The sequence below is a fragment of the Arabidopsis lyrata genome (genome assembly GCF_000004255.2).
Source record: "Arabidopsis lyrata subsp. lyrata unplaced genomic scaffold ARALYscaffold_7, whole genome shotgun sequence".
Classification (NCBI taxonomy): Eukaryota; Viridiplantae; Streptophyta; class Magnoliopsida; order Brassicales; family Brassicaceae; genus Arabidopsis; species Arabidopsis lyrata.
Window position 1 is genome coordinate 23,192,977 of NW_003302549.1, and position 26,393 is coordinate 23,219,369.

The 26,393-nt window shown below is 35.6% G+C and overlaps 4 protein-coding genes across 4 annotated transcripts; 2 read left to right on the top strand and 2 right to left on the bottom strand.

Annotated features, from left to right (window-relative positions):
- The first annotated feature begins 3,081 nt into the window (after positions 1 to 3,081).
- LOC9306851 lies at positions 3,082 to 6,534 on the top strand. The gene is made up of 9 exons (XM_002868673.2): positions 3,082 to 3,949; positions 4,045 to 4,125; positions 4,218 to 4,661; positions 4,772 to 4,910; positions 5,004 to 5,166; positions 5,241 to 5,369; positions 5,459 to 5,653; positions 5,741 to 5,863; positions 5,950 to 6,534. Exons 1-9 carry the CDS (start codon positions 3,799 to 3,801, stop codon positions 6,073 to 6,075), a joined length of 1,551 nt encoding a protein of 516 aa, XP_002868719.1. The 5' UTR covers positions 3,082 to 3,798; the 3' UTR covers positions 6,076 to 6,534.
- Positions 6,535 to 13,042: 6,508 nt separating this feature from the next.
- LOC110226267 (probable serine/threonine-protein kinase At1g54610) lies at positions 13,043 to 16,797 on the bottom strand. Its single transcript, XM_021017270.1, has 9 exons — positions 15,844 to 16,797; positions 15,468 to 15,752; positions 15,060 to 15,377; positions 14,480 to 14,707; positions 14,296 to 14,393; positions 14,107 to 14,215; positions 13,613 to 14,029; positions 13,369 to 13,498; positions 13,043 to 13,275 (listed from the first exon to the last, which is right to left on the bottom strand). Exons 1-9 carry the CDS (start codon positions 16,171 to 16,173, stop codon positions 13,259 to 13,261), a joined length of 1,932 nt encoding a protein of 643 aa, XP_020872929.1. The 5' UTR covers positions 16,174 to 16,797; the 3' UTR covers positions 13,043 to 13,258.
- Positions 16,798 to 19,944: 3,147 nt separating this feature from the next.
- LOC9304792 (probable mitochondrial saccharopine dehydrogenase-like oxidoreductase At5g39410) lies at positions 19,945 to 22,067 on the top strand. The gene is made up of 3 exons (XM_021017289.1): positions 19,945 to 20,436; positions 20,737 to 21,061; positions 21,199 to 22,067. The coding sequence occupies exons 1-3, from the start codon at positions 20,090 to 20,092 to the stop codon at positions 21,886 to 21,888; spliced, it is 1,362 nt and encodes a 453-aa protein (XP_020872948.1). The 5' UTR covers positions 19,945 to 20,089; the 3' UTR covers positions 21,889 to 22,067.
- LOC9304793 (phosphatidylinositol 3,4,5-trisphosphate 3-phosphatase and protein-tyrosine-phosphatase PTEN1) lies at positions 22,012 to 24,446 on the bottom strand. Its single transcript, XM_002870735.2, has 8 exons — positions 24,162 to 24,446; positions 23,804 to 24,086; positions 23,540 to 23,716; positions 23,354 to 23,467; positions 23,112 to 23,291; positions 22,784 to 23,026; positions 22,608 to 22,709; positions 22,012 to 22,531 (listed from the first exon to the last, which is right to left on the bottom strand). The coding sequence occupies exons 2-8, from the start codon at positions 24,083 to 24,085 to the stop codon at positions 22,391 to 22,393; spliced, it is 1,239 nt and encodes a 412-aa protein (XP_002870781.1). The 5' UTR covers position 24,086; positions 24,162 to 24,446; the 3' UTR covers positions 22,012 to 22,390.
- Positions 24,447 to 26,393: the final 1,947 nt, after the last annotated feature.

Genomic DNA, 26,393 nt, shown 5'->3' on the forward strand with positions numbered 1-26,393 from the left:
TAGGAGAGGCAGCATAATTGGCAGCTTCATATCTTCTGTAAGAGAAAACACATTAACTCATCGTTAGAATTTGATGAATCTAGGGTTTGTGGAATCATAGTAACCAATATTATAAGATAACAGAGATGATAGGTTTGGGTGAACATATATCTCTGTACCAACCAGTGGCGGAGGCAGAATTATTTATCATCGAGGTCATATATTAATATAAATATATAATAATTTTGAAAATTTTAAATTTATAGAACTAGGGAGAAAGAAGAAGAAAAATAATATTTACGTAAAAAAAAAACAAAAGATGAAACCCTATATAAAATAGGATTAAGAGTTAAATATTATGTATTATACCTATAACGGTTAGTCAAAAAAATTGGTTAGAGGATGCAAATGAAGAATATGAACTAGAAACATAGGGTTCATATTACATTTTTAAGCTAAATAATTCAAATGTTCTAACTAAATAAGCTTATAAATTTTTTTTTTATAAAAGTTATGGGGGTCAGTTGACCCCATTGCCCTCTATATAGCTCCAACCCTGGTACCAACCGCCATGGAAACTTTAGTTTCAGGGACAAGGTTCGCGAATAAGAGAAAGTACTTGTTTGGGGGAAGTGAGAGGGTAAGATTGGTTGAATTTTGAATTTGGTGGAGGAGAGAGATCTCTGAATGTGAAGAGATTGGTGACGTAGTGCGAATCTATAACGCATAATTTAGGGTTCACTTGTATATCGAAGATGAATATTTGATCCGTCATAGAAGGTGGAACCACGGTGGAGAACGCCGTGGGGAAGAGGAGGAAGAAGACGACGACGGAGAGGGGCATTTTCGTCATTATGCTTTGGAAAATGAGAATAACCAAGTTAAGCACACAACGAGTTTGGGATCATGGATATGGAGGAAACTGCTTAAATACAGAGATTTGGCAAAGATTTTTTGTAAGGTGGATGTGGGAAATGGTAAATTGATGTCTTTTTGGTATGACAACTGGTCGCAGCTGGGAATTCTTATGGACTCAACAGGTGCTAGAGGTGTCATTGATCTCGGGATAACCCGGAAAATGTCATTGGCAGAGAGGCTTTGAAAGACCGTAGACGGAGGAGACATAGAGTTGGTTTTCTAAACACGATTGAGGAAGTCATGGCACTGACCAAGCTTCTCCACAAGAGACTTAGAATCACACTAGGACAGTCTCAAATAAAGTGCCCTGGTTTAAGGGAGTCTGGTTCCCCCATGGAACTCCAAAGTTTTCGTTTTGTGTTTGGCTTGCAGTGCAAGACATACTTTCAAAAGGAGATAGGATGGCCAAGTGGAAGGTAGGGACATCGACAACTTGCGTCTTTTGCAACAACAACAGAAACCCGAGATCATCTCTTTTTTTCTTGTGGTTTCGTTTCAGGTATTTGGGCAGCTCTAGCCAAACCCATTCTCAAAGCTCGTTACACGGTCGATTGGCAATCACTTATCACCTATATCTCAGATCTACAACAGGATAGAGTGGAGAGCTTCCTTGCTCGATACACTTTCCAAGCTTCGGTATACATAGTATATAGAGAGAGAAATGGGAGACCACATGGTAACGATCCGAACCCGGCATCTCAACTTATAAAAATGATTGACAAACAAGTACGAAACCAATTTTCAGCCATCAGATCAAGCGGGGATAGGAGATATGAAAAAGGACTTCAACTTTGGTTTGCGTCGAGAAGCCAACTCTAGAACTCTCTTTCAATTTTCTGTTTCAGCTTAATAGTGTAAGTGTGAAACAACAAATAAGTCCAACAAGCCCATCAATAGAAGGTCCAACTGAAGAGAAAGGCCCAGCTCAGTCCAGTCAACAGAGAAGTCAACAGAAGAAGACAAAGTCTTCTTTAACTCAAGAACAGAGCAACGAAGGTACGGTGCAGAGAAGCTGCCTCAATGCGATGACTCATGACTGCCAGCTACACTAGCCGTTGAAGGATAAGATCGAGTGTGTTCTAGATTGTTCTGAGTATAAATTGATGTATATAAACACAAGTATAAAACCCTAATGTAATCTATCGAGAATAGAACAGTTTTACCAAAAGCTTAAACCTTTCTCTTCTCCTACAAATTTTTTTTAAACTTCGTTGCACTAGTTGTACAAACGTTCATTTTTCTTTTGAATATAATTTAACATTAGATTCAAAAAAAAAAAATACGCTATTTTCTCTTTGATTTTGTCTAATGTAAGATCTACGTAGTTTAGTTTGTTTGTTATGTCTCTAAATATCTATCATAAAAATTTCTGTTTTTTATATAAAAAAGTGATAAAAATAGAATTACTTAACGGTTATTTCTTGAGAAGAGGAATCTTACTGGAGAACTATGTGGATGTGAAAGATTAATGGGGAATTTGGAGTGGAATTTAAGGTAAGATTGGTCATAAAAGGGTTATGGCGTTCTTCAATGGAAGAAAATTGGCTTATGCATGTGTTTTCAGTTTAACTCTAATTAGGTCTTGGCGGATTTCAAAGTTCGAATATGACGACGACGAAGATTACAATTTCTCAGCATAATATACACTAAAACCTCTATAAATTAATAATGATGGAACCACAAAATTTTATTAATTTAAAAACGTATTAATTTATTGATAAATTATTAATTTATAGAGAGATTTTACTAATTTTGTAGTTTCTTAAAAACTTTCTATCTAAAAATAAATTTTTCTATATAAGCAATATCTTTTAAAATCTAATTACACGTAGAGAAACAATTATTAAGTTTAAAAAACAAAACAAACTTTTTTCGAATAATAGATTCATATTTGACTAAAAATTTTACATATAATATTATAAATATATATCATAGTATTTCATATATGACATATATAAATTTATATCATATATAATAAATTATATATATATATATATATATATTAATAAGTTTATACAATTATTAATTTACGATATAGATGAGACCATATGTTTATATGGGATTTTCAAAAAAATTATTATCTTATTAATTTATCGATTTTTGTCATATTTTACACGGGTCCCAACTCCGGACCGGAAGAATTTATTAATTTAGAGAGGTTATTAATTTATAGAGTATAAATTTATAGAAGTTTTAGTGTATATGCTGAGATTCGGAAACTTTAATTTCTGTTTTGTTATTAAAGTATTAAGCTCTCACTGGCTATATATAATCGAGCCTCTTCTTTCGCTTTTTTTTTTCTCGTTTGTTTGTGTGTAGAATACTTGCGTTTTTCCTACCAAATTGTGTGACGCCATGAAAGTGTTAAGAGCTTTTCCAGCATCAAGGTTCGTTTAGTGCATAAACTATGTTTAGTTTTGCTTAATGACGTTTAGTTATGTTCGCTTAAAGATATTAATTTGGTCCTAATATGAGAAAACAGTCAAAGTGGAATCATTCTCAAGTTTTTTTTTTTTTTTATGTTTGATATTCCACTTGTAGATTTTGACTTGGTAAAACTCTAACATGTATCATTCATGTAAGATTTGTTGCTAAATCTTGTGTCCCACTTCCTCTTTGTAAACTAGTTTTCTATTTTATGTCATGGACGGCCAAAATATATTGTATTCGAATGGACAAAGTCAGGTAAGGACTTGATCCAATGTAAATGTAAACTATAAAGTCATGTCTTAGTATCTAGAGATGATTCTATTACAAATATATTCAAATCTTATTTCTTAACAACATCATATCTCTTGAGAAAAAATGTATTTGTATGTTGGAGATATGATTTAAAGCATCAGCGTAAAAACTTGATGTGCTTTTAGCTTTGGCAGGTTCTTGATAAAAATTGTAATAAAAATGGGTACATGTATGTCAACTCATTCAAGAAGAATTAGGCCACGAAGGAAAGGTCGTCGGAGATTTCCAAAACACATTTCTAGAGTGTCTGATATTATTTCTCATCCAAATATTAGACGACTAAGTGATGTTGGAATCCAAACCTCTTTTGGTGAGTATCATTAGGATGAGAGTTGTGATATTGCATTTCTTGTTTATACAGAAAAAGATAGGTGAGGAATGTTGGATCTTCGGTTTTTGTTGCAGATATTTCTCAAAACGATGCGTGGTTTGATTCTTCAAGTCTTTTCTCTGACTCTGATGACGACTTTATTAGCCTACATGAAGGTAAATGTAAATCTACATATGAAATTTTTTGGTTGTCATTTTTTTTTTGTTTTTGGGTAATGAATATTTGATAGAGTCTATATTTGTTTCAGCTGATAATGTTTGGTTAGAGGGTGGTGTAATGGGTAATATTCCAAATGGTCAGGTGGTTCAGTTTGAGACTTCTTCATGCATTGTTGATGGAAATGGAAATTATGAAGAATACCATGAGAGTTACTTGAAAATTGATGGCGGCAATAAAATCGAGAAGTTTATGAGCAACGGTTTATACAAAGATACTAATAGTTTGTCTATTATCACTGGAAACAACAAGAATAAACAATTGGACCATACTTATAGAAGCTTTAAAGTATTGAAAGAAATAGACCCTAACCCTCAAGAAAAAACATTAAAATCCAATTTGAGCCGGTTGATGCCAACCGTTAGTTTCAACGACAAGACTCTAAACTCCCCCACATCTCAAAAGCGGAAGTCAGCGGTTTATCAGACTTCTTTCAAGAGGAGATCATGTGATGGTGAAGAAGTTACCGAGCATAGTAAGTTGTCAAATTTTTACTAAACCGTACAAACATTAAAACGTATATATGCATTGTTATGTGAGCCTGTAATTTTAACATGTATATTTTGAAACGGTTTTTATATGAAGGGTCGTCCAAAAGATTGTTGTACCGTCCCAAAGCCGGATACACCATTCCGTGCTATGCCAATGAGAAGCAGCAATCATCAGGAAGTTGGTGTGAGATACCTCCTTCAAACTTGAAATTACGTGGCGAAACTTATTTCAAGTACATTTCTTAACTTCTCTCTTTATTTATACATATATGCATTTAAGCGGCTATAAGTAGATGTAAGCTGTTAATACAATGATAAATTTGTAGAGATAAACGAAAATATCCGGCTCCAAACCAATGTCCATACACTCCAATTGGTGTTGACTTGTTTGTGTGTCCAAAAAAGATTGATCATATAGCCCAACACATTGAACTTCCCAACATCAAAGCCGAGGTGAAGTTCCCTGCTCTTTTGATTGTCAACATCCAGGTAAAAACCACTAAATAAAGTTCCTTTAGAACAATAGATGTGTTTCAAGGCTCTAATAAGTCTGGCTTTTGTAGTTGCCAACTTATCCAGCCGCAATGTTTCTCGGTGATAGTAATGGAGAAGGCATGAGCATTGTACTTTATTTTAAATTAAGAGAAAATTTCGAAAAAGAAATCTCTCAACAATACCAAGACAGCATCAAGGTTAACCATCAAAAACATAAAGAACGTTCCTTTTTTCTTAACTTTCTTGTGAATGCACTCATTGATCGTTATATATGGTTTGTTTGCAGAAACTAGTGGAGGATGAGATGGAAAAAGTGAAAGGGTTTGCAAAAGACAACATTGTTCCATTTCGTGAACGGCTTAAAATCGTAGCCGGATTAGTTAACCCAGAGGAACTCAGCCTTAGTTCTACTGAAAGGAAGCTTATACAAGCTTACAATGAAAAACCCGTGCTTTCTCGCCCTCAACACAACTTCTTCAAGGTTTTAATAGAACAACAGACTCTTTTCTAACCGATAAAACACCATTTGGTCTCCTAATCATGATTGGTTTGGGCTCTCTCTGTCCAGGGTCCTAACTACTTTGAGATTGATTTGGACGTGCATCGGTTTAGCTACCTCTCAAGAAAAGGGCTTGAAGCATTCAGAGATCGACTTAAAAATGGAACTCTTGATCTCGGCTTAACTATCCAAGTAATGTTTTTGTTATCATCTTTTATAAGACACTATTGTTGTTGAAGAATGTAGAGAATTATATAAAAACTTGTTTTTGCAAATAGGCTCAAAAACAAGAGGAGTTACCAGAAAAGGTCTTATGTTGTCTAAGATTAAGCAAGATTGACTTTGTTGACAACGGTCAAATTCCGACACTTTTAATTCCTGAAGAAGGAGAATCTCTTGTTTGAAAACTCCCTTTGTGATCTTCAATATTGGATAAAGAAATAACAAGAAAAATCTGAATTTTGTTTTGCCGAATTTGTTGTGTATTGTTTGCCAATGTTGTAATAATGATATATGTTCTTTCCGTTTATAATCATGGATTAGAACACCTTAAAGTCATCTTCTTGAGTTTGTCCTTTGTTGCAACTTGTAGTCTTGTACACTCTCTTTTTAATTCAGTTCTATTCTTGCGTTTATGTGTTGTAAACTTCCAAGTCTCTTTTGTAATCTTAACTCAAGAAAATAATATAAAACTTGTAGCTAACAATTATATTTGAGGTCTATTTTTAACGAGATGTGTATAAGGGTCAAAAAGGCAAGAATAAAACTACCAGGGTAATCCAAAAAAATGATAAAGTGTTGATAAGGATGTGTATATTATTAGAGTCCAACATTGGAAATCGGCGAAATTCTTTGGGCAATATATAAGTGTGCGGCTATCCTCCTCTTTTGAAATAGTTTTTGTATGTGAGTTAGGACCACACTAATATATACTACAAGAAAACAAAGACCAGAAAAATTGTTCGAAAAACGTTAGAAATGAACGTTTCCGAGCGATTTTCCGTGGAGGTATTTTATTTAACCGAAGATTCTCTCTATCTATCAAAATTCAAAGACATGGTTTGTTCTATAAAATAAACTCTGGATTATGGAACAGATTTGTAGTATTTGAAATTAAATGTGGTGTTTCTCAGTTTTATATTTAGTTTTTTTTTTCCCTTCATTTTCGAGGTTTTTAACCATTTCATTATTTAAAAAAGCTCTACTGGCTCTAGTAATAATGAGAATATTCTTGAAAGAAAACAAAATCTTAAACGAGGCAAAAATGCCATGCTTGTTATAAACCATATGGATGGACTCCATAACCGGCCCATGACCCATTAGGGTTTTACCTTATTCTCTGTATCCTGCTATTATCCTTGTATATATAACCTTTATACTATTAATGAAAGACATAGTTCACAACACGTTATCAGCACGATAGCCTCTTACCCTAAAAAATTAAAAAATCCCGAAACCCTAAATCTCTCTCACAAAAACCAAAACCAAAACCCTAGTTGTCTCTGCAAACAAAATTTTAAACTCTATCGAGATAAGTTTTCTGTTCATATTTGTTTCTGCACGAATTTTGCACGGATTATATGTTATCAATTTTGTCTGTATTTCTGCATGAATTTTGCACAGATGATCTGTTGTCAATTCTGTCTGTAGTTTTGCACGAATTTTGCACGGATTATATGTTATCAATTTTGTCTGTATTTCTGCACGAATTTTGCACAGATTATCTGTTGTCAATTCTGTCTACAGATTTGCACAAATTTTGCACGGATTATTTATTATCAATCCTGTCTATATTTTTGTACGATTTATGCACTGATTATATGTTATTGATTCTGAACTGTTTTATGCAGTATATTACAGAAACCCTATTTTTCTTTTTACTAATGTAATAGCCATGTTTCTATGAGCAAAATTTTGAGTTTCTCAGGAATCAGGATTATATATATTGAGATTTTGTAGGAGGTCCCAACCAGCTAAGAGACATAACTGTTTCCAATCTCCGTATCAGATCTCGGGTCTCTGTTTCAGTTCTCCAATTAAGATAAGTGCTATTTATTTATTATGCTTTATATACATGATCCAATTAAAGTTTGATAAGATAAAAATTTGCATGACAATTGGCACATGTGATTTGATTTATGATTGGAGAATTAATTGAGAAGTTAGTGAATGGAAAGATGTTTAATGGCATGATAGATTGAATGTTTTAATATAAACCCTAGGTTAAACCGAAAGTAAACCGAAACCCTAAATCATAGGTTAAATCGGTTTAATAAACCCTAAGTCACGGTTTAAGATCAAGCTTCCTATAAATGGAAAGTTTCCAGAAATAGAAAGTTCCATATATAGAAAGTTTCGTAAAATAGCAAGTTTCCCAAAAAAAAAGGTTCCCTAAAATAGCAAGTTTCCCAAAATAGAAAGTTACCAAAATAGGGAACCCCTTCATTAGGAAATATTCCAAAACCCTAAAGTACACGTTTGTTTAGGATTTCTTTCTAGATGAGAAATAGAAAGTTTCCATAAATGGAAAGTTCCATATAAGGAAAGATTCCATAAATAGAAAGTTCCATACATAAAACCGAAATCCTAGCAAAAAAAAAAAAAAACCCTAGTACTATAAATCGTGGATGCTAAAACCCTAAAACTTAACCGCGAAATTCTAATATCCTAATCTAGTATGATCCGATTGTTTGGTTGTTGCATACTAGATCAATCTTCTAGGGTTGATTTCATCCATATATATATAACATGATTGTTTAGAAAACACTTGCTGAAAACAAGCATGGCTCGGTCTTAAATACCGCATGACTTGGTCTAACCGATTACATGAGTTCTCATTTAACTCTATATATTATAGATATCAGAAATCAACTATTATGAATACACGGCACTTAATGCCTCTGATGACAATTATTTACAATGGGCTTTGGACACTGAGATTGTCCTAAAGGAAAAAGGGCTTGGTGAATCTATTATGGAAGGAAACAATGTCACCAGAAGAGAAAGATATAAGGCGATTACTAACATACGCCATCACCTCAATGAGAGTCTCAAAATCAGTACCTCACTATTAAGAATCCTCTGGACCTCAGGACAGAGTTGAAAAAAAAAAATCAATATAACCACCAAAGAACGGTGCTATTAGCCAAAAGCCCGATTCGATCGGAAGAATCTCAGATTCCAGGAATTCAAATCCATGAATGAGTATAACTCAGCACTATTTAAAATAGTGTCAATACTGAGATTCCGTAGTGAGGAAGTTACTGAGAATGACTTGCTAGAGAAAGCATTCTCGACCTTTCACACAAACAATATATTGCCTCAGCAACAATATCGTGAAAAAGGTTTTTACCACATATGCGAGTCTAAAATCTTGTTTTGCTACTTGCTGAGCAAAATAATGAGTTATAAATAGTGAAATGAGACCTCCTGGTCCTACCCTATTATCAGAAGCCCATTGGGCTGAAGAGCCTAAAGAGCCTAAAGAGACTAAAGAGTCTAACCACGTCCAAAGAGATAAGTATCATGGCCACAGTCATGGTAAATGGAATGAACATGGTAGAAGTGGCAATTATAATTTATATGATCAAGGAAACCATTCATATGGTTAAGGCCGCCAACCCGACTTTGGTCGTAATCGAGGTAGAGGCCACGGTATACCCAAACCACAAGACTCAGATAAACTTGTTTGCCACTGATGAGGAATGGGGAAACCATTGGACTAAGACGTGCAGGACACCTAAGCATCTCGTTGATCTCTATCAAGAGAGTTTGAAAAGAATCTAGAAGCTCATTTAGTTCATCACGATGGTGAAGAAGATTTCGACCATGAGATAGATGACTATGAGAATTTAATAAACAAAAAATATCTAAAGACATGGTTCATTAGCCAAATTGCGGGTATAGCTAAATTTAGTGAAGGCCCATGGCAGGCCCATATTCCCAAGGGCACACATCCTCAGATGCTTCATATTCACCCAGCCCAAAGGGGCTTGTTGAGTTTCAAAGAAATGTGTTTGAATGGTTTCCACATTGAAACTAAGGGTGAAGGGAACAAAGGATTCCCATATATTACTAAGAGCACCCAAGACCATGAGAAGGTCTTAGAGACTATACCCGCGTCATAGAATTTTACTATTTCAAGGTCAATGTGATAAAGGCTAATAAAGTAAACAAAAGGGTTTACTGAGAAATTCACTAATGGCATGACCGGCTTGGCCAGCCCGGTTCGAATATGATGCGTAAATTAATTCAAAGTTCTAAAGGGCACACCCTTAAAGAAAACCGAGTTTTCCCTGAGCACCACACGTGCATAGCCTGTTCACAAGGGAAGCTTATCACTCGACCTTCACCAGTCAAAGTGTCTAAAGAGACCTTATATTTTCTGGAACGAATTCAAGGAGACATATGTGGTCCGATCCATCCACCTTGTGGAACATTTCGCTACTTCATGGTTTTAATCGATGCATCGACCCGCTGGTCGCATGTTTGTCTTCTAGGAACCAAGCGTTTGTTAGGTTATTGGCCCAAATCATCAGATTGCGAGCCTATTTTCCAGATTTTCCTCTTAAGACCATACGTTTAGATAATGCTGGTGAATTCACTTCCCAAGCATTTAATGACTATTGTATGGCCATGGGGGTAAGTGTGGAACATCCTGTGGCACATGTCCATACACAGAACGGATTAGCTGAATCCCTCATTAAACGAATTCAACTAATTGCTCGACCATTACTCATGAGGTCGCAGCTTCCGGTCTCAGCTTGGGGACATGCAGTTTTAGACGCTGCTGAACTAATATGCATTCGGCCATCTAGTGAGCATAGATATTCCCCATCCCAATTGCTAACGGGTCATGAGCCAGACGTTTCCCATCTAAAGACATTTGGGTGTGTCACCTATTTACCCATAGCACCACCACAAAGAGCAAATGATGGGACCTCAAAAGGGGATGGGAATATACGTTAAAAAAGATTCTCCCACCATCATTAAGTATCTCGAGCCAAAGGCCAGATACAAGGATTGTCATCTCAATGAATCCGTTTTCCCAACACTGGGTGGAGAGACTAACAAGCTGGTCAAAGAACTTATATGGAATCAAACATCCTTCACATGGCAAGATCCTCGGACTCCATCAGAGATCCAAAAGACTATATATCTACAAAAGCTAGCTAAAACAGTTGCCAAGATTCCTATAATGACCCAAAGAGAGTAACAAAATCGTACATACCAGCTTGTAATGCACCAGTACATATTGATGTTCACAAGGAACACAATCAAGTTGCTACAGAGGCTACAACACGTAAGAAACGTGGTAGACCCAAAAGGTTCCAAAGACAAGAACCCTCGAAAATCAAAGAAAGGTGCAAGGGAAACCGAGAAGGTTCAAGAAACCATAGACATGGCCGGCTAATAGACATAACCCTAAGGTACCAATCAATGAGATTTGGGACGCCAAACCTCAAGGTCCTGAAGGTGTAAAGAGATCTCTATAAACTATATCATGTCTAGAATACAATAGAACCGAAAAGATGTCGACATCAATGATAATATATTTGCGCATAAGGTAGCAACTGAAATGAATGAGGATCAGGAGCCCACGTCTATACTAGAGTGCACTCAAAGACCTGATTGATTAAAATGGTACAAGACCATAAAACGTGGAGCTAATAATCATTAAGAAGAAGAATGTGTTTGGTCCAATACGAAGGACACCATTCAATGTAAAGCCAGTGGGACAAATGAGTCTTTGTGATTATGTGAAATAAACATAGTGAAAGCGTGATATATCAGACACGGCTTGTCGCACAAGGATTCACACAAAGACCAGAAATAGAGGAGATATACTCCCCTGTGGTGGATGCTAAGACATTTAAATTTTTGCTAAGTCTGGCTATATAAAAGAGAAAGATTTGCGGCTAATGGATGTAATGCCTGCATATTTATATAAGTCCACTGGATAATATATGAGATTACCAGAGGGTATTGAGCTCAAAGATAAGAAAGATTTTCGAGAACAGCACTGCATAAGGCTGGACAAATCCTTATATGGACTGAAACAAAGCGAACGTATGTGGTATAACCGGTTAAGCGAATATCTCATCAGAGAAGGCTATAAAAACGATCCGATCAGTCCATGTATTTTTATCAAGAAGTTTGCAAACAAAGGATTTGTAATCATAACAGTGTATATGAATGATTTAAACCTCTGGGTAATTGCCCAAACAGTTGAGTATATCTAAAGAAAGAATCTCAAATGAAAGACCTAGGCAATAATTAAGTTCTGTTTGGGATTACAACCTGAGTACGTGAATAATGGAATCCTTGTGCATCAAATGGCATACACTGAAAGAGTACTCAAGGAAATTTAATAAGGACCAGGCCCGCCCATTGACCATGCCCAATGGTGGTGAGAAGCCTCAAATTGGATAGTGATCCATTCAGTCCGGAAATGCCATACCTCAGTGTCATAGGAGTTCTAATGAATTTGGCTAGACACACTAGACCAAACATTTGTTTTGCCGTGAGTCTCCTGTCTAAATTTAGTTCATGATCAACCCAAAGGCACTGGAAAGGTTTAAAGGAAGGTTTGATTAAGTTTTAAAGTCTATTCTTCCTGCGTTGTTTACTTGGGTTTATTCTATACTGATCTAACCAAAGAAGGTCCAGTTTGCTTTAGTTTAGTTTGATTTACTAATGCAGGATATTCATAAGATCAGATTATGGTATGGTCAATGAATAGGAACTATGTGTGGCTTGATCCCTTCCAAGGGTACGTAGGCAGCCTTCCTTAAGGCGTATCTACTACTACATCAAAGACCATCATATTTGAAGACAATGCATCCTGTATTGCTCAACTCAAGGATGGCTACACTAAGAGGGATCAAACGAAGCACATTTTGCCAAAGTTCTTCTTCACTCATGAATTACAGAAGGACGGTCAGGTCAAAGTTCAACAGATCCGGTCAAGTGAGAATTCAGCCGACCTATTCACCAAATCATTGCCGACTTCAACGTTCCGGAAGCTCATTCATCAGATCGGGATGCGCGGATTTAAGGATCTACAGTGATGCTCAAATCAGGGGGAGTAATGCGTGTTGTACTCTTTTTCCTTCACCATAGTTTTGTCCCACTGGGTTTTCCTGGTAAGGTTTTAATGAGGCAACATTCCCCAGCGCATTATAGAAATCTCGGTTTAGTATCGGGCACGGTTATGTCTTCCAAGGGGGAGTGTTATAAACCATATGGATGGACTCCATAACCGGCCCATGACCCATTAGGGTTTTACCTTATTCTCTATATCCTGCTATTATCCTTGTATATATATCCTTTATACTATTAATGAAAGACATAGTTCACAACAATGCTCTATTTTTTTTTTTTTTAGATTCCTCTAAAAATGAAAAACTTTTTGTTACAATATTTTCCCCTATTATACATCAGAAAACGAAGAGGACTCAGAAACAATTTTGGTAAAAATGGGATTTACTTATTTTTAGTAATGTTTCTTCTTCTTTTTCCCTCTTTTGTCTAACAACGATGAAAAAAAGTGGACTTTTGTCTTTCTCGGTAGTTTGCCTTCCCGGTTTATCTGTCATCTTGTTCTACAAAACAAAACAAAAACAAAGCTGGTTTAGTGTGTATCAAAACTAAAATCATGTTATTTCCGGTTTAATCACTGGTTATTTCCGGTTTACCCCTCTGAAAATGGGATTTTCTGACAGCTTGCCGGATATTACTTTCATTCCTTTGCAAAATCTCATCAATCTTTCCTGATTTAAAAATCAACGGTCCTGATATGCTCTGTTTTCCAAATTGCAGATGCTCCTAAAAACACCAAACAATCACAAACATTTAACTTCAAATAATTCTAAAAATGTATATATATCTCAAATGAATTTCAAAGTTGATAAAGATTCTAACAAAAACAAGAGCACTTACTAAATTTTTCTTTGGAGAATCCTCCTCTCTTTGGCCGAAATCCAAACCAGAACCATCAAGTGATCCGTGCCGTTCCCCAATACGGCTAAGCTTACTCTCACTAGGAACCTCTTCGATACCATCATCATAGTTGTCTCCCTGAACCTCCCAAACTGAGTCACTATCTGGTTTCAGGTTCAAACCAAAAGTGTTCTTTGCAAATGCAACACTTGTTCCACTCAATTGACTCTTTGAGCTGGGTTGATAGTAGGTAAGAGTGGAGATATTATCAGGATCTTTTCGTCTTTTCACTGCCCACGCAAAACCGCTGGCCGGTCCTGTGGTCATTGGGAGGTCAGATACTTTGTAGTAGTTTCCATGTGTTGTTGTAGTAGCTCGAGATGCCTCATTTGGTATGTTCTTAACCTCAAGCGTGTCCTGCACGTTAAAACTTTACTTGAGACTCAAGAAATAAAGGTGAAAGAGGATTTTCCGAGATAGAGAGAAAGAGGGACCTGTCTTATTGGTAACTTAGCGTAATTCTTTGGATCGTATTCTGCTCTATGTGGTCTCTTGTGTTTCCTGCCAACTCCTGAATCTCGCAACTTGAGGTTTGCTCTTTTCCTGTATGAGAATATGAATTAACAGTTTTGACTTTTGAGACATAAAATGGATATGTACAAAGTAAAGAAAAGAATTCTAACCTGCGCATATCGTCACGATATTTAGCATCCATTTCTTTGTTTGGTGGATATTTTGGCAATGAAGAAGGATCACACGCGTAAGGCCTCGTCAAGAAATACTAAGTCCACATTGAGAAGAATTCAGAAAAAAAAAATCTGAGAGTTGAAAGAAAAGGAGGAATGAAATTGAATTTTTTTGCTTCACCTCGGAGTTAAGTGCAGATGAAGCAGTGCCACGCTTGTCAGGTTCCATTGAGAGTAAAGTTTCTAATAGATAAACACCAGTTGTTGATAACTCTTTGCATCGTTCTCTGAGAGTGGCTTCATAAGTATGTTGAGGTTTGAAGGAAGTTGCGTGAGGAAGCTTAGTTCTTTTCCAGAAGCTATCTGGTGGAGATCCACATAGCTTGTAGATCTTATGCAATTGTTCAATCTACGAAAACCAAAAACAAAAAATGAAAAGAAAAAACAGTGAAGCTTAAAGGAAAGACATCAAGATACAAGTTATGTAAATATGAATATATTATCGATAAAATTTGTTGAAATGATAGGAAATATCTTATAAAATCAATTAGAAAACTCTTAATTTTTTACAAACTAAGATATAAAACCTGAAAATATGAATTTTGAAATGAATATAATTTTGAAAAATATATATATTTGAAGGTTTTTTCAAAAGTATTTATGCCGGATCGAATATCATGATTCTAGCGGAGATCCGAACACCGGATATTTCAAAATAAAATCAGCTCTGTGCCCATTTCTAAATCAATTTTTGTTTTTACCTCGGTTCTGCCTTTTAGGATTGGTTTTCCCATGAGAATCTCAGCAAAAACACATCCCACACTCCATAAATCTACTGATACTCCATAACTAGTGGATCCCATAAGAAGCTCAGGAGCTCGGTACCACAAAGTCACTACACGGCTCGTCAATTGATTTTTGTTCGTAGGTGTAACCACATTTGCTAGCCCAAAGTCTCCAAGCTTTAAAACTCCTTTGTTATTCACCAAAATATTGGAGGCCTTAATGTCTCTATGTATTACTCCTCGCATATGACAATGCTCAAGTCCCCAAAGTAGTTGCTTCATGTAACATTTGATCTTGTATGACATGAATCAAAAAGAAAGAAAGAATATCAAAAACTCTATCCAATGTCACAAAGAAATAGACACGAATTTCGCAGTTTGTACCTGTGGTTCGGTGAATCTGATGTCGGGATTAGAAGATAAACCGGCAAGGTCATGTTCCATATACTCAAAAACAAGGTAAATGCTGCTGGATGCTCGAGATGTAACTATACCCTCAAGTTTCATGATGTTTGGATGGTTGAGTTTCCGCAATATCAAAATCTCTCTTGCCATAAACCTAATGCTCTCTGGTTGAAGATTATCAAACTTTACCTTCTTCAATGCCACCATTTTCCCGGTTTCTACTTCTCGTGCTCGAAACACGCTACTATATGTTCCTTGTCCAATCTAACATCCAAATAAATTCATCAACACAAAAACAAAACAAAAAATATCCTTTCGTTTGTGTAACTTCCTTGACAAGAAACAATATGTTTACCTTCTCCAACTTCTGAAACGCCTCTGCCTTTAAAGGAACCCAACCATGGACAGCCTCAGCCGCAGCTGAACAAAGCCAAGCCGGCCAACCAGCAGCGGCTTGCTCAGCCTCTATATTCCTATGAGACAATCCAAGACTCACACCAATCCTCAAATCAGAACCGCCCAATCTCCTTGATTTCCTTGAACGCTTGCTATTGTGACTTGCCTCCAAAGAATGATCAATAAGAACTCGATGTTGCTGGCTCGTGGAGATCAAGCCAGGTTCGGGGACCGGTGACTCACCCTGGTCCGTTAAACATGAGACATTCTTGGAGCTGATGCAACCCATTTGTTATAGAAAAAAATTGTTTCCGGATTTGGAAACGGGTCTAATATGGGGGAATTAGCCCCACATTAGGCCAAAAGATTAAATGGGATTGCAGACAAAAGACACAAAGAAGACGATGATGAAAAAAAAGGAGGGAAAGAGTAAACCAAAAAAAAAGATCACATGACAAAATTATTAAAAGTAAAAGGAGACATTTTTTTTCTGTCTGTTGAATCTTCTTGTGAAAGAGAGGTAAGGGAAGCTGCAAAACACAACCGCAAAAACAGCAAGAGAGAGAATCATGGGACCAAAATTGGGTAATAATCTTTTTTTCTTGTGTTTGCAAAAAAGAGAGAGAGAAAGAAAAAGACATATTTAGCTTTGTCACCTGTCTAACAGAGAAATAGAGAAGACCTAACCGACAAGTTAAAAAGCTAAGAAACAATTAAGGTGGATTAGTTAGTTAATCTATCCCAAGTTGTTCAGATGTCATAACAAAATCATAGTTCTCACAAAGACCTAATAATATCTTCCATATATGTCACAACAAGAGCTCTCAAAAGGTATATATACTTACCAGGAGGTGGGGTTTAAAACTAAAGCTTATTAAAGTTGTACAATGATAATTGTTAGTCAGGTGCATTGCTTTAAAGGGTCTTCTTCTGTCAAAAGGATACTTTAATTTATACACACAAAGTAAATTTCACATAATATACCTTATAGGAGAAGAAACCATTTGATAGTTTATATCTATAAATCGATATCATGATTCACCACCCCACATAAACATTTCTGACAGTAGTACAAAAACATACTTGATTGAAACTATTTGCACTCATTGGTTGTAATGTCTTCTCACATAGTGGTTTGTTAAACCAAACATTGTTTATACTTTTCCGGCTTAATCTTGCTTTAACAACGTCTCTAATATTTCAGCAGTTAGATAACCTCAACAAATTCTCATATGGATCATATGCAACAAAGTCCCGTTACCACCAAATCTCTGAATTATAAAAAAACAAAAGCATAAACTCTCAACAACTATGAACAAAGAATAAAAAAAATAGTAGCACCTACTTGATTGATTAATCAACAAAATATACATAATCGAAGTTAGGGTATCTCATCAAACACGAAATGAACCAAATTATCTTTTGAATGTGTTACTTTACGCGGAATCCTTAGGCATCAAAGAAGTTCCATAGAGTTCAAGAAACTGGTTTGTGGAAAGCAAGCAAGTGAGCAATGATCAGAAACAAATGCTAGGAGCATCAGTGAGAACTTTTTTTTGGTAACATGCTAAATTTTAAACCATTTTTGAGATTCTTTACAGAATACGGAGATGCAACGAAGAGATACAGAAGACCGAAATCTACTAAATAAACAACAATACGAAATGGGGCCACACAACGAAAAGAGTAAGCTTTGACGGAAGAAGACATGAAAAAGCCATCGATCCGAGGCCAGCCCTCAATATCTCAAATCAAGTGGTGCTTAATTCCTAGCAAACTTCCAATTGGAGAGAAAGAGAGAACTTGGTTAAACAAGTTTTCCATTTTCTAGTTACACTACGTGCCGTTTCTTTGTCTATTTCTAAATTTTAGACAGCGTGTAGTTTTAGTAATATCAGTACAAACTACAAAGTGCGTGAAGTCAAGTTTTATTCTTGAACTAGGATCGGATCCGCGGTCCACCGCGGGAGAATATTGGTTTACATATGTTGCGTTTAATATTGTGTGTGTTTTTTAGTAGAACGAATCGTGTAGTATACTTATAAATATTCATAATAACGAATTGTAGAGAAAATGTAAAATTGTTTATAAATATACCTATCGTAATAATTATGATTTACAAAATAGAATTTTGTGTTTTAAAATTCTAAAATTAGACGATTCATGGGAATTAGAGCAGTCAAAATAGGTCAAAAACCGCGGGTCCAGTCCACATCATCTCACTATAGGGCAGATTTGGGAAAATATATTAAACCCGCAAATAAGCGGGCCACATGGATTAATTCGCAGTGGGTCATAGGTATAATCGGTTTTCATCCGCGGGTTGGCGGATCAGTCCGCATATTAGTATTTATTGATAAAATTATAATTTATTCAATATGTGGTAATAAACAAACTTTTAATAGTATTTTGATTTATTTATTTATTTTAGTAATATTTTAAATTTTGGTTACTTTAAAATTATTTAAACAAAATCCATGGACAATCTCGCAAATCCGCATATATTCGCGGGACGTGTTTGTATTTCATATATGCTACCCGCGGGTCGTGCGGACCGACTAACTACAAGTCAAAATATTTTTTGTCTATCGCAAAACGGACTTAACGGGATGAATCAACTCGCTTTGACAGTTCTAATGGGAATATTATTTAGTCATACAACAAAATGAAGTTTGGACATAGTAATAATAGAATATGTATCTTATTTGTTAGATGAGAGATTGAAAGATGAAGTATAATGATTAAAAATTAATTATTATTTTTCATGATTCACAAAATTTAATAAATACTTAACATCTTGTTGAATAATTCTAAAATCATATTCAAGAAATCTTTATAAATTGAAAATTAAACTTCTTTGGTAAGCTATAGGTATGAAAATATCATAATTTTGATTTAATCTAACTAAATTAAAATTAGTTACATGGATTTCAAATCTATTTAATTTACACGACCAAAATAAAAATATCTATTTAATTTACACGACCAAAATAAAAATATCAATTTAATTTATAAAACAGATGGGTTATTTGTGATAAATTTTCTAGAAATCTTTAAAAGCAAGTAAAATATCTTTCAATTAATGATAATTGGCTAAAATGAGCGAAATTAATGACAAAAACGTTGATTGTTATGGAATTAGTCCCAAAAATATATGAACAAATTTATTATACGTAATTTATGTTTTTTATTGTTTGGAATATGCTTTTATTATTAGTTACCATAAGTACAATCAGATTTTATTTGATTTCCATAAATATTTGATTTTATTTCGATTTTTCATTATTAATTCGAATTTATATTCCAAAAAAATTTCAAATATCCGATTTCAGAATTTCGGGTCAATTTTCTGATTTTAACCCGACCCATTTTCATTTGTACTTCTCTTTTAATAGTATAGAGATTCAAGAAATCTTTATAAATTGAAAATTAAACTTCTTTGGTAAGCTATAGGTATGAAAATATCATAATTTCGATTTAATCAAATTAAATTAAAATTAGTTACATGGATTTCATATCTATTTAATTTACACGACCAAAATAAAAATATCTATTTAATTTACACGACCAAAATAAAAATATCAATTTAATTTATAAAACAGATGGGTTATTTGTGATAAATTTTCTAGAAATCTTTAGAAGCAAGTAATATATCTTTTAATTAATGATAATTGGCTAAAATGAGCGAAATTAATGACAAAAACGTTGATTGTTATGGAATTAGTCCCAAAAATATATGAACAAATTTATTATACGTAATTAATGTTTAATATTGTTTGGAATATGCTTTTATTATTAGTTACCATAAGTACAATTAGAATTTATTTGATTTCCATAAATATTTGATTTTATTTCGATTTTTCATTATTAATTCGAATTTATATTCCAAAAAATTTTCAAAGATCCGATTTCAGAATTTCGGGTCAATTTTCTGATTTTAACCCGACTCATTTTTATTTGTACTAGTATAGACTATAGAGATGAATTGAGAATTGTGTCACATATGCGTATGACACATGCCAATCAAATTATTATATGATTGGTAAAAAAATGATTTATTACTTAAGAATAAAATTTCAGAATGACGTGTAACGTCGTCGTTGTCGGTAGACACAAAGCTCCATAATAAGACTTGACTATTATTATTATCTTCGAAATATCTCTCACAAACCCAAAAAGTTTCTCCGTCTTCGATTCCGATCACAATGAACCCAACCCAAAAACCCGACCCGGTTTACGATATCGTCATACTCGGAGCATCCGGATATACCGGCAAATACGTCGTCAGAGAAGCTCTCAAGTTCCTTCAAACACCATCTTCTCCGTTAAAGTCTCTAGCTTTAGCGGGTCGTAACCCGACCCGTTTAACCCAATCTCTCGAATGGGCTGCCCGCCCGAACCCACCTCCTTCCTCTGTCGCTATCCTCACTGCTGATACATCTGACCCTGATTCACTTCGTCGTCTCTGTACTCAAACCAAACTCATCCTTAATTGTGTTGGACCTTTTCGTATCCATGGTGATCCTGTTGTCTCTGCTTGTGCTGATTCAGGGTAAAGTGTGAATCTTTTCCTCTGTTTTCTTAATTGTGTTTTAGTTAAAGTTGATGCCTTTTTGAAGTTTGAGAACTCGTGATTGTTAACATTTGAGCTTTGTTTCAATGATACTTAAAAAGATCAAATTTTTATTGAGTTCTTGACAAATGATAGCTTATAAGAATGGTTAAAAGTTGTAGCTAGAAAAAGTGTAATCTTTTCTAGTTTCATATGATTGCTGCTACATGGTTCTTTATAGGGACAAAAATTGTAGCTTGATGAAAAATGTGTAATCTTGTTAAGTTGGTTTTTTTGTAGGTGTGATTATTTGGATATAAGTGGTGAACCTGAGTTCATGGAGAGAATGGAAGCTAACTACCATGAAAGAGCAGAAGAGACTGGCTCTTTAATTGTTTCTGCTTGTGGTTTTGATTCAATTCCTGCTGAATTGGGTCTTCTCTTCAATGCTAAACAATGGGTATCTCCATCGGTTCCTAACCAGATCGAAGCGTACCTTAGCTTGGAGTCTGACAAAAAAATTGCTGGAAACTTTGGGACTTATGAGTCTGCGGTTTTAGGTGTTGCTAATGCGGAGAAGCTTAAAGAACTAAGACGTTCAAGACCAAGAAGGCCAAGACCATCGGTAAGTAATGCATTTAACATAATGTGACATTGAAACAATTCTGCTTGAGATTGAGATAGCGTTGACTAAATTGTCGATTTTGTACATTCTTCGTTAGTAGGCTTTGGCTTATATTGAACTCTGGAATGTATTTGCAGATTTGTGGTCCTCCTGCTAAAGGACCAACACTAGAAAACCAGAAGACGATAGGTCTTTGGGCTTTAAAGCTACCTTCAGCTGATGCAGTAGTTGTTCGTAGAACTCTCACAACTCTAACAGAGAAACCCCATGGGCTTCCTGGGCTTAATGAAAGTCCTGAGCAGATACAAAAGAGAGAAGCATTTTGGTCATCGATCAAGCCTGCTCATTTCGGTGTAAAGATAACGTCCAAATCTCTCTTTGGGATATTCCGATATGTTACACTTGGAGTGTCCCTTGGTTTACTTTCCAAGTTCTCCTTCGGAAGATGGCTTCTTTTGAAATTCCCTTCGGTTTTTAGCCTTGGTTGGTTCCAGAAGAAAGGTCCAAGTGAAGAAGAGGTAGAAAGCGCTACGTTTAAGATGTGGTTCATAGGTCGTGGGTACAGCGAAGAGAGTCTAGCTTCACAAGGAGAAACAAAGCCTGACCTGGAAATTATTACAAGAATTTCAGGACCTGAGATTGGGTATATAACCACCCCAATAACACTTGTTCAATGCGGTCTGATAGTCTTGGGCCAGCGCGAAAGCCTAGTTAAAGGAGGAGTCTTCACACCCGGCATTGTGTTTGGTTCAACCGATATCCAGCAGCGACTTGAAGAGAATGGTATATCCTTTGAGGTGATTTCAAAGATCAAGACTCAAGGATAAAAAGAGATCTCTTCTCCTGCTTTCCTATTCTGCTTTTAGTTGTTATGTTTCTCCATCTAATTAGCTCGAGTTCGAGCTTTTTAATCACAGTGAAGACCGTTTGATGGTAAGTTGTATTCCAATAATGAAAAACCGTTTCCTTTACTTTTACTATGGATTTATGTACTCAAAACAGAGAATCTGGTTCTTAAAACTGGAAACAGACCATCCTAGTGAAAAAATGGATGGTAAGAGAATCCCATAAATCATATTACTGTCTATCATTTACCAAAACTGCAATCCCTGCTACAAAATAAAACATTGTTCAAAAAGTGGTTCTTTTGCTGATATTGTTTGATACTTTCCCATTAGCCTCTGCATTTGTACATGGAAACTCTGTTTTCAGCCATTGAAGTGTTTTGCAGATATCAGCAGAGCTATTCAAGCCTCCTTTGTGGCTGAGTGATGAAACAGAACCGTTTAAAAACTCAATTGTTGAATCCAGTGAGCTGAAAATGAGGCCTTAAGAGAGAGAAAGGTCATCGCGGGAAAGAAACTTTCCGAATTTTGAACAAGCTGGGCCAAAGAGTAACTCCAAGCTAAAATCAGGACCAGATATCGATCTTCCGTTACCACCAACTTTATCTAGCTCTCCTATGGAAAACTGCAGGAGCAAGAAATGGCCATAAATAAGAATGCCAAGAGAGAACAATGGCTTTGAGGCATCTGGAGAATTTTACCTGAAGTAAGCCATTGGTTATAAAAGCTGTGTTGAAGCAAGTATAAAAAAGACGGCTTCCAATCATTTTCTGGTAGAATGTGATGCGTATGTCTCCACTCACCTGTCCAAGAATCATATGCTTATCAACATATTATCAAAAACATTGTCTGGAAGAAGATTTGTTTTGTGACTTACTCTCACAGGTTTGTCAAAGTAGAAATCAAGACATGTTTTCTCGTCGATAATTGAACTCTCTGTATCCATTTGAACAACAAGACGTGGCTCTTCTCCATCTGTTACTTCCTCATCTTCTTCTGAATCACAGTTCACATGAGATATATAATACCGTGGACTCGAGCTTCTACAATACCCTTTCTTGAATTGTCTACAACAACCTCTTGCAAGTTCTACAGACGGTCGATACATCTCATTTGGAACCTAACATCATAAATATCATTGCATCAAAGTTTATATATTAAGAAGCAACAGAGTCTGCAATGCATCAAAGTGTATATATCATTACCTCCTGAAGTTCCGAGACCACAAAGAAGACGGAATCAACGTTGGCTGTATCGTAAAGTCTAATTCGAAGCAACTCTCTGCTATGTTCTTGAGGTAATTTAACCTCGGGAGGTCCCCTTTTACGAAACGAAAGTAAATCTGACCAGTATTTCACATAACGACGTTGGCTTGGTATTGAGACCTGTCATGGTATTGTTTATTAGATTGATTCTCTATTAATCCGTAGCTAAATTAAGTACTTACTCCATTATTGTTTGTTGTTCTTCTGCTTGCATACATCTCAAGAGCTTCTTCAGCTGACATTCCACCATAAACAAGGTACGCCGATACCATTAACCCTGTTCTGCCTTTTCCTGCCTGCACAAAGTACATTAGAATATGAAAATGCAACAATGTGGAAGAAACCGTGTTGTGGTTTTAAGAAAGTACCATGCAATGAACAACCGCGATGTTCTTGGGATCTAGTGAGAGCCAAGAATGAACACTTTCGCAGAAAAGTTGGATCATTTTGAGAGATGGAACATGATTGTCATCAAACGGAAATCGTTCCACGCGGCCATAGAAGTTTTCTGGATCATAAGATTCCTCTATACATAGATTATAGACCTAGGAAAGAATTGCAGGACCAAAAAATGTTTAGAGAGATTGGTTAATTTGTTGATCAATGTTTGATTAACCATATGTCTTATAGACCTTGTAATGATCAGGATGTCGCATATCGAGCACGGATTTGACTTGCCAAAGAGGGTTTCTATAAACTGCTCTCATTCGTTCAGCTGGAAAAGACATTGCCAATAATTTGTCAGAGATGTAAGACATGTCGAGATCATATCCACCGATGATTAACCGTCTTCGTTTCTTGGACACCAAGCTACGTAGGTAAGAACTTGTGCTAAGGTAAGTTAGAATGTGAACCCTCGTAAATTCCAAAGTTGATTTTTCTTTTACAGGCCCTCTTGAGAGCTTGAGACCCATTCTGAAGGAAAGAAACATATCATTAGGTTAGGTAACGTACTTCGCAAGAAAAACAATATGATCAAAAGGTTTATACCTGAAGAATTGAACATGAAGTTGAGGAAGAGATATTCAGGTTCCCAAATTGAGGGAATTGGGAACCCGAGAAAGAAGAAGATGTCGCGAGGTAATACAAAACGAAAAACTTCAACTTTTTGGAGGAAATGGGTTTTGTTACCTGAATAGAGATAATGGTCATTCATAGAAGAAAACGATGAACAACGATGCAATTCCATTTTTGGAGCTCCTGAAATTTAGCCAAGCTTCCCTTTAAATTTAGGTTTTTCTTTCTACTCTTATATTCTCTTTCTACATTTAACGGTTAGTTTTGGCGGGAATGTATAAGGGTATATATATAAGAAGAGTGATCATTTTGATTCTTCAATTTCTCAAGCTTCCAGCTTTCGTTTCGTAAAGATTCCATTAGTATGAAGAAAATTATATATATATATATATATATATCTATGGCTTGAGTACATTCATGTTCGGTCGGTTCCATTCGGTTCAGGGTAGTTTGGTTAGGGATTCTAAGATTCATGCGGGTATTATGATGAGAATGACTGAAGCAGTACAAGAATTAATCTCAACCAAATCTAAGTTCTCCTCATGAATGGATATTTAACGCGAAGATGCATACAATCTAGACTATGATGATGATATCATATATAGTCACCTTCTCAACTACTTATGGGGACACATTGAATGTGTCTTTACTTCGTGCTTCATGGTTACATAGAGACTACTCTGTTGCAAGAATGATAATCTTACTTATGATGTTAATAATTTTTCATGGGCGCATAAACGGGTTGTTGTGAAATTTCCTTTTCTTTCGGTTCAAGTTTTGTGATTGCTTCAAGTTTGGTCCCAAATGAGATTCAGTGGTTCTAATCTATTTCTATACCAAGATGTGTGTGTATCTATCTTGCTTCAATGATTTGTCCACTTAGATATAATGATTAAAGTGGCCAAAGTTTTAGCCTTTTTCCCCACCACAGAAGAAAGGTAAGAGTGAAAAAGCTTCTTTAGTGTTTCTTTCAAGTTCATCCACTTTACATGCATTCATATATGCTTATGTATTCACTTGTTCACCAAAATATGCAAATCTATCCGTCTAAACCATAACCATTTGGACCTTTTAACACAATAATTGTTTTTTTTGAATTTGATAAGCAAGGTTATAACAATCTAGAAAAGATACAAATAAAATTATTTAAGATAAAAACCCCTAAACGTAATCTCAAAGAATAAAACATACAAAGTAGATTAATTTAAGGGACTGTAAAACTTTTAGTCAGATATTTTTTTCTCCTAATTTTAAGTTTGTTTGTTTTGCCTTTTTAAATATACTATTTAGAATTTCAAAATTACGGATAACATCTTGCTAACTCAGGAAATGTTTCATGGCTTACGGACTAATAGAATGTGTAGAACGGATTTTTTGGCAATCAAGACGGATATGAGCAAAGCGTATGATAGGATAGAATGGGATTTTTTAGAGGCGGTCATGACTAGGTTGGGTTTTAATTCTGCGTGGGTTTCTTGGATTATGTGGAGTGTTAGTTCAGTCTCGTATCAGGTTTTATTGAATGGAGAACCTAGAGGAAATATCATTCCCAATAGAGGTTTACGGCAAGGTGATCCCCTATCGCCTTATTTGTTTATCTTATGTACGGAGGTACTGATTGCAAATATTAACAAGGCGGAAAAGGAGAAGAAGCTCACCGGAATTAAGATAGCGAAAAGAAGCCCTGCAATTTCACATTTGCTTTTTGCGGATGATAGTCTCTTTTTCTGTAAAGCAGATTCAGAGCAATGTAAAACGGTGATGGATATTATTGGGAATTATGGTAAAGCTTCAGGGCAAGAGATAAATTTTAGTAAATCATCGGTTATGTTTGGTAAGCGCGTAGCAAACCAAAAAAAAGATCAACTTAAAAACATCCTTGGAATCACTAAGGAAGGTGGCATGGGTACCTATTTGGGTATTCCAGAGAGCTTAGGAGGCTCGAAAAGTAAAATCTTTAATTATGTCCGAGAAAGACTTAATGAACGGATTAATGGCTGGTCAGCTAAATTTTTGTCAAAAGGTGGGAAAGAAACAATGATCAAGTCAGTGGCTTTGGCACTCCCAACCTATGTTATGTCTTGTTTTAAACTCCCTCAAGAGTTAACATCTAAGTTAACAAGTGCTATTTCTAATTATTGGTGGAGCTCTAATGGAAGAGATCGTGGGATCCACTGGATAGCATGGGAGAAAATGTGTAAGGAC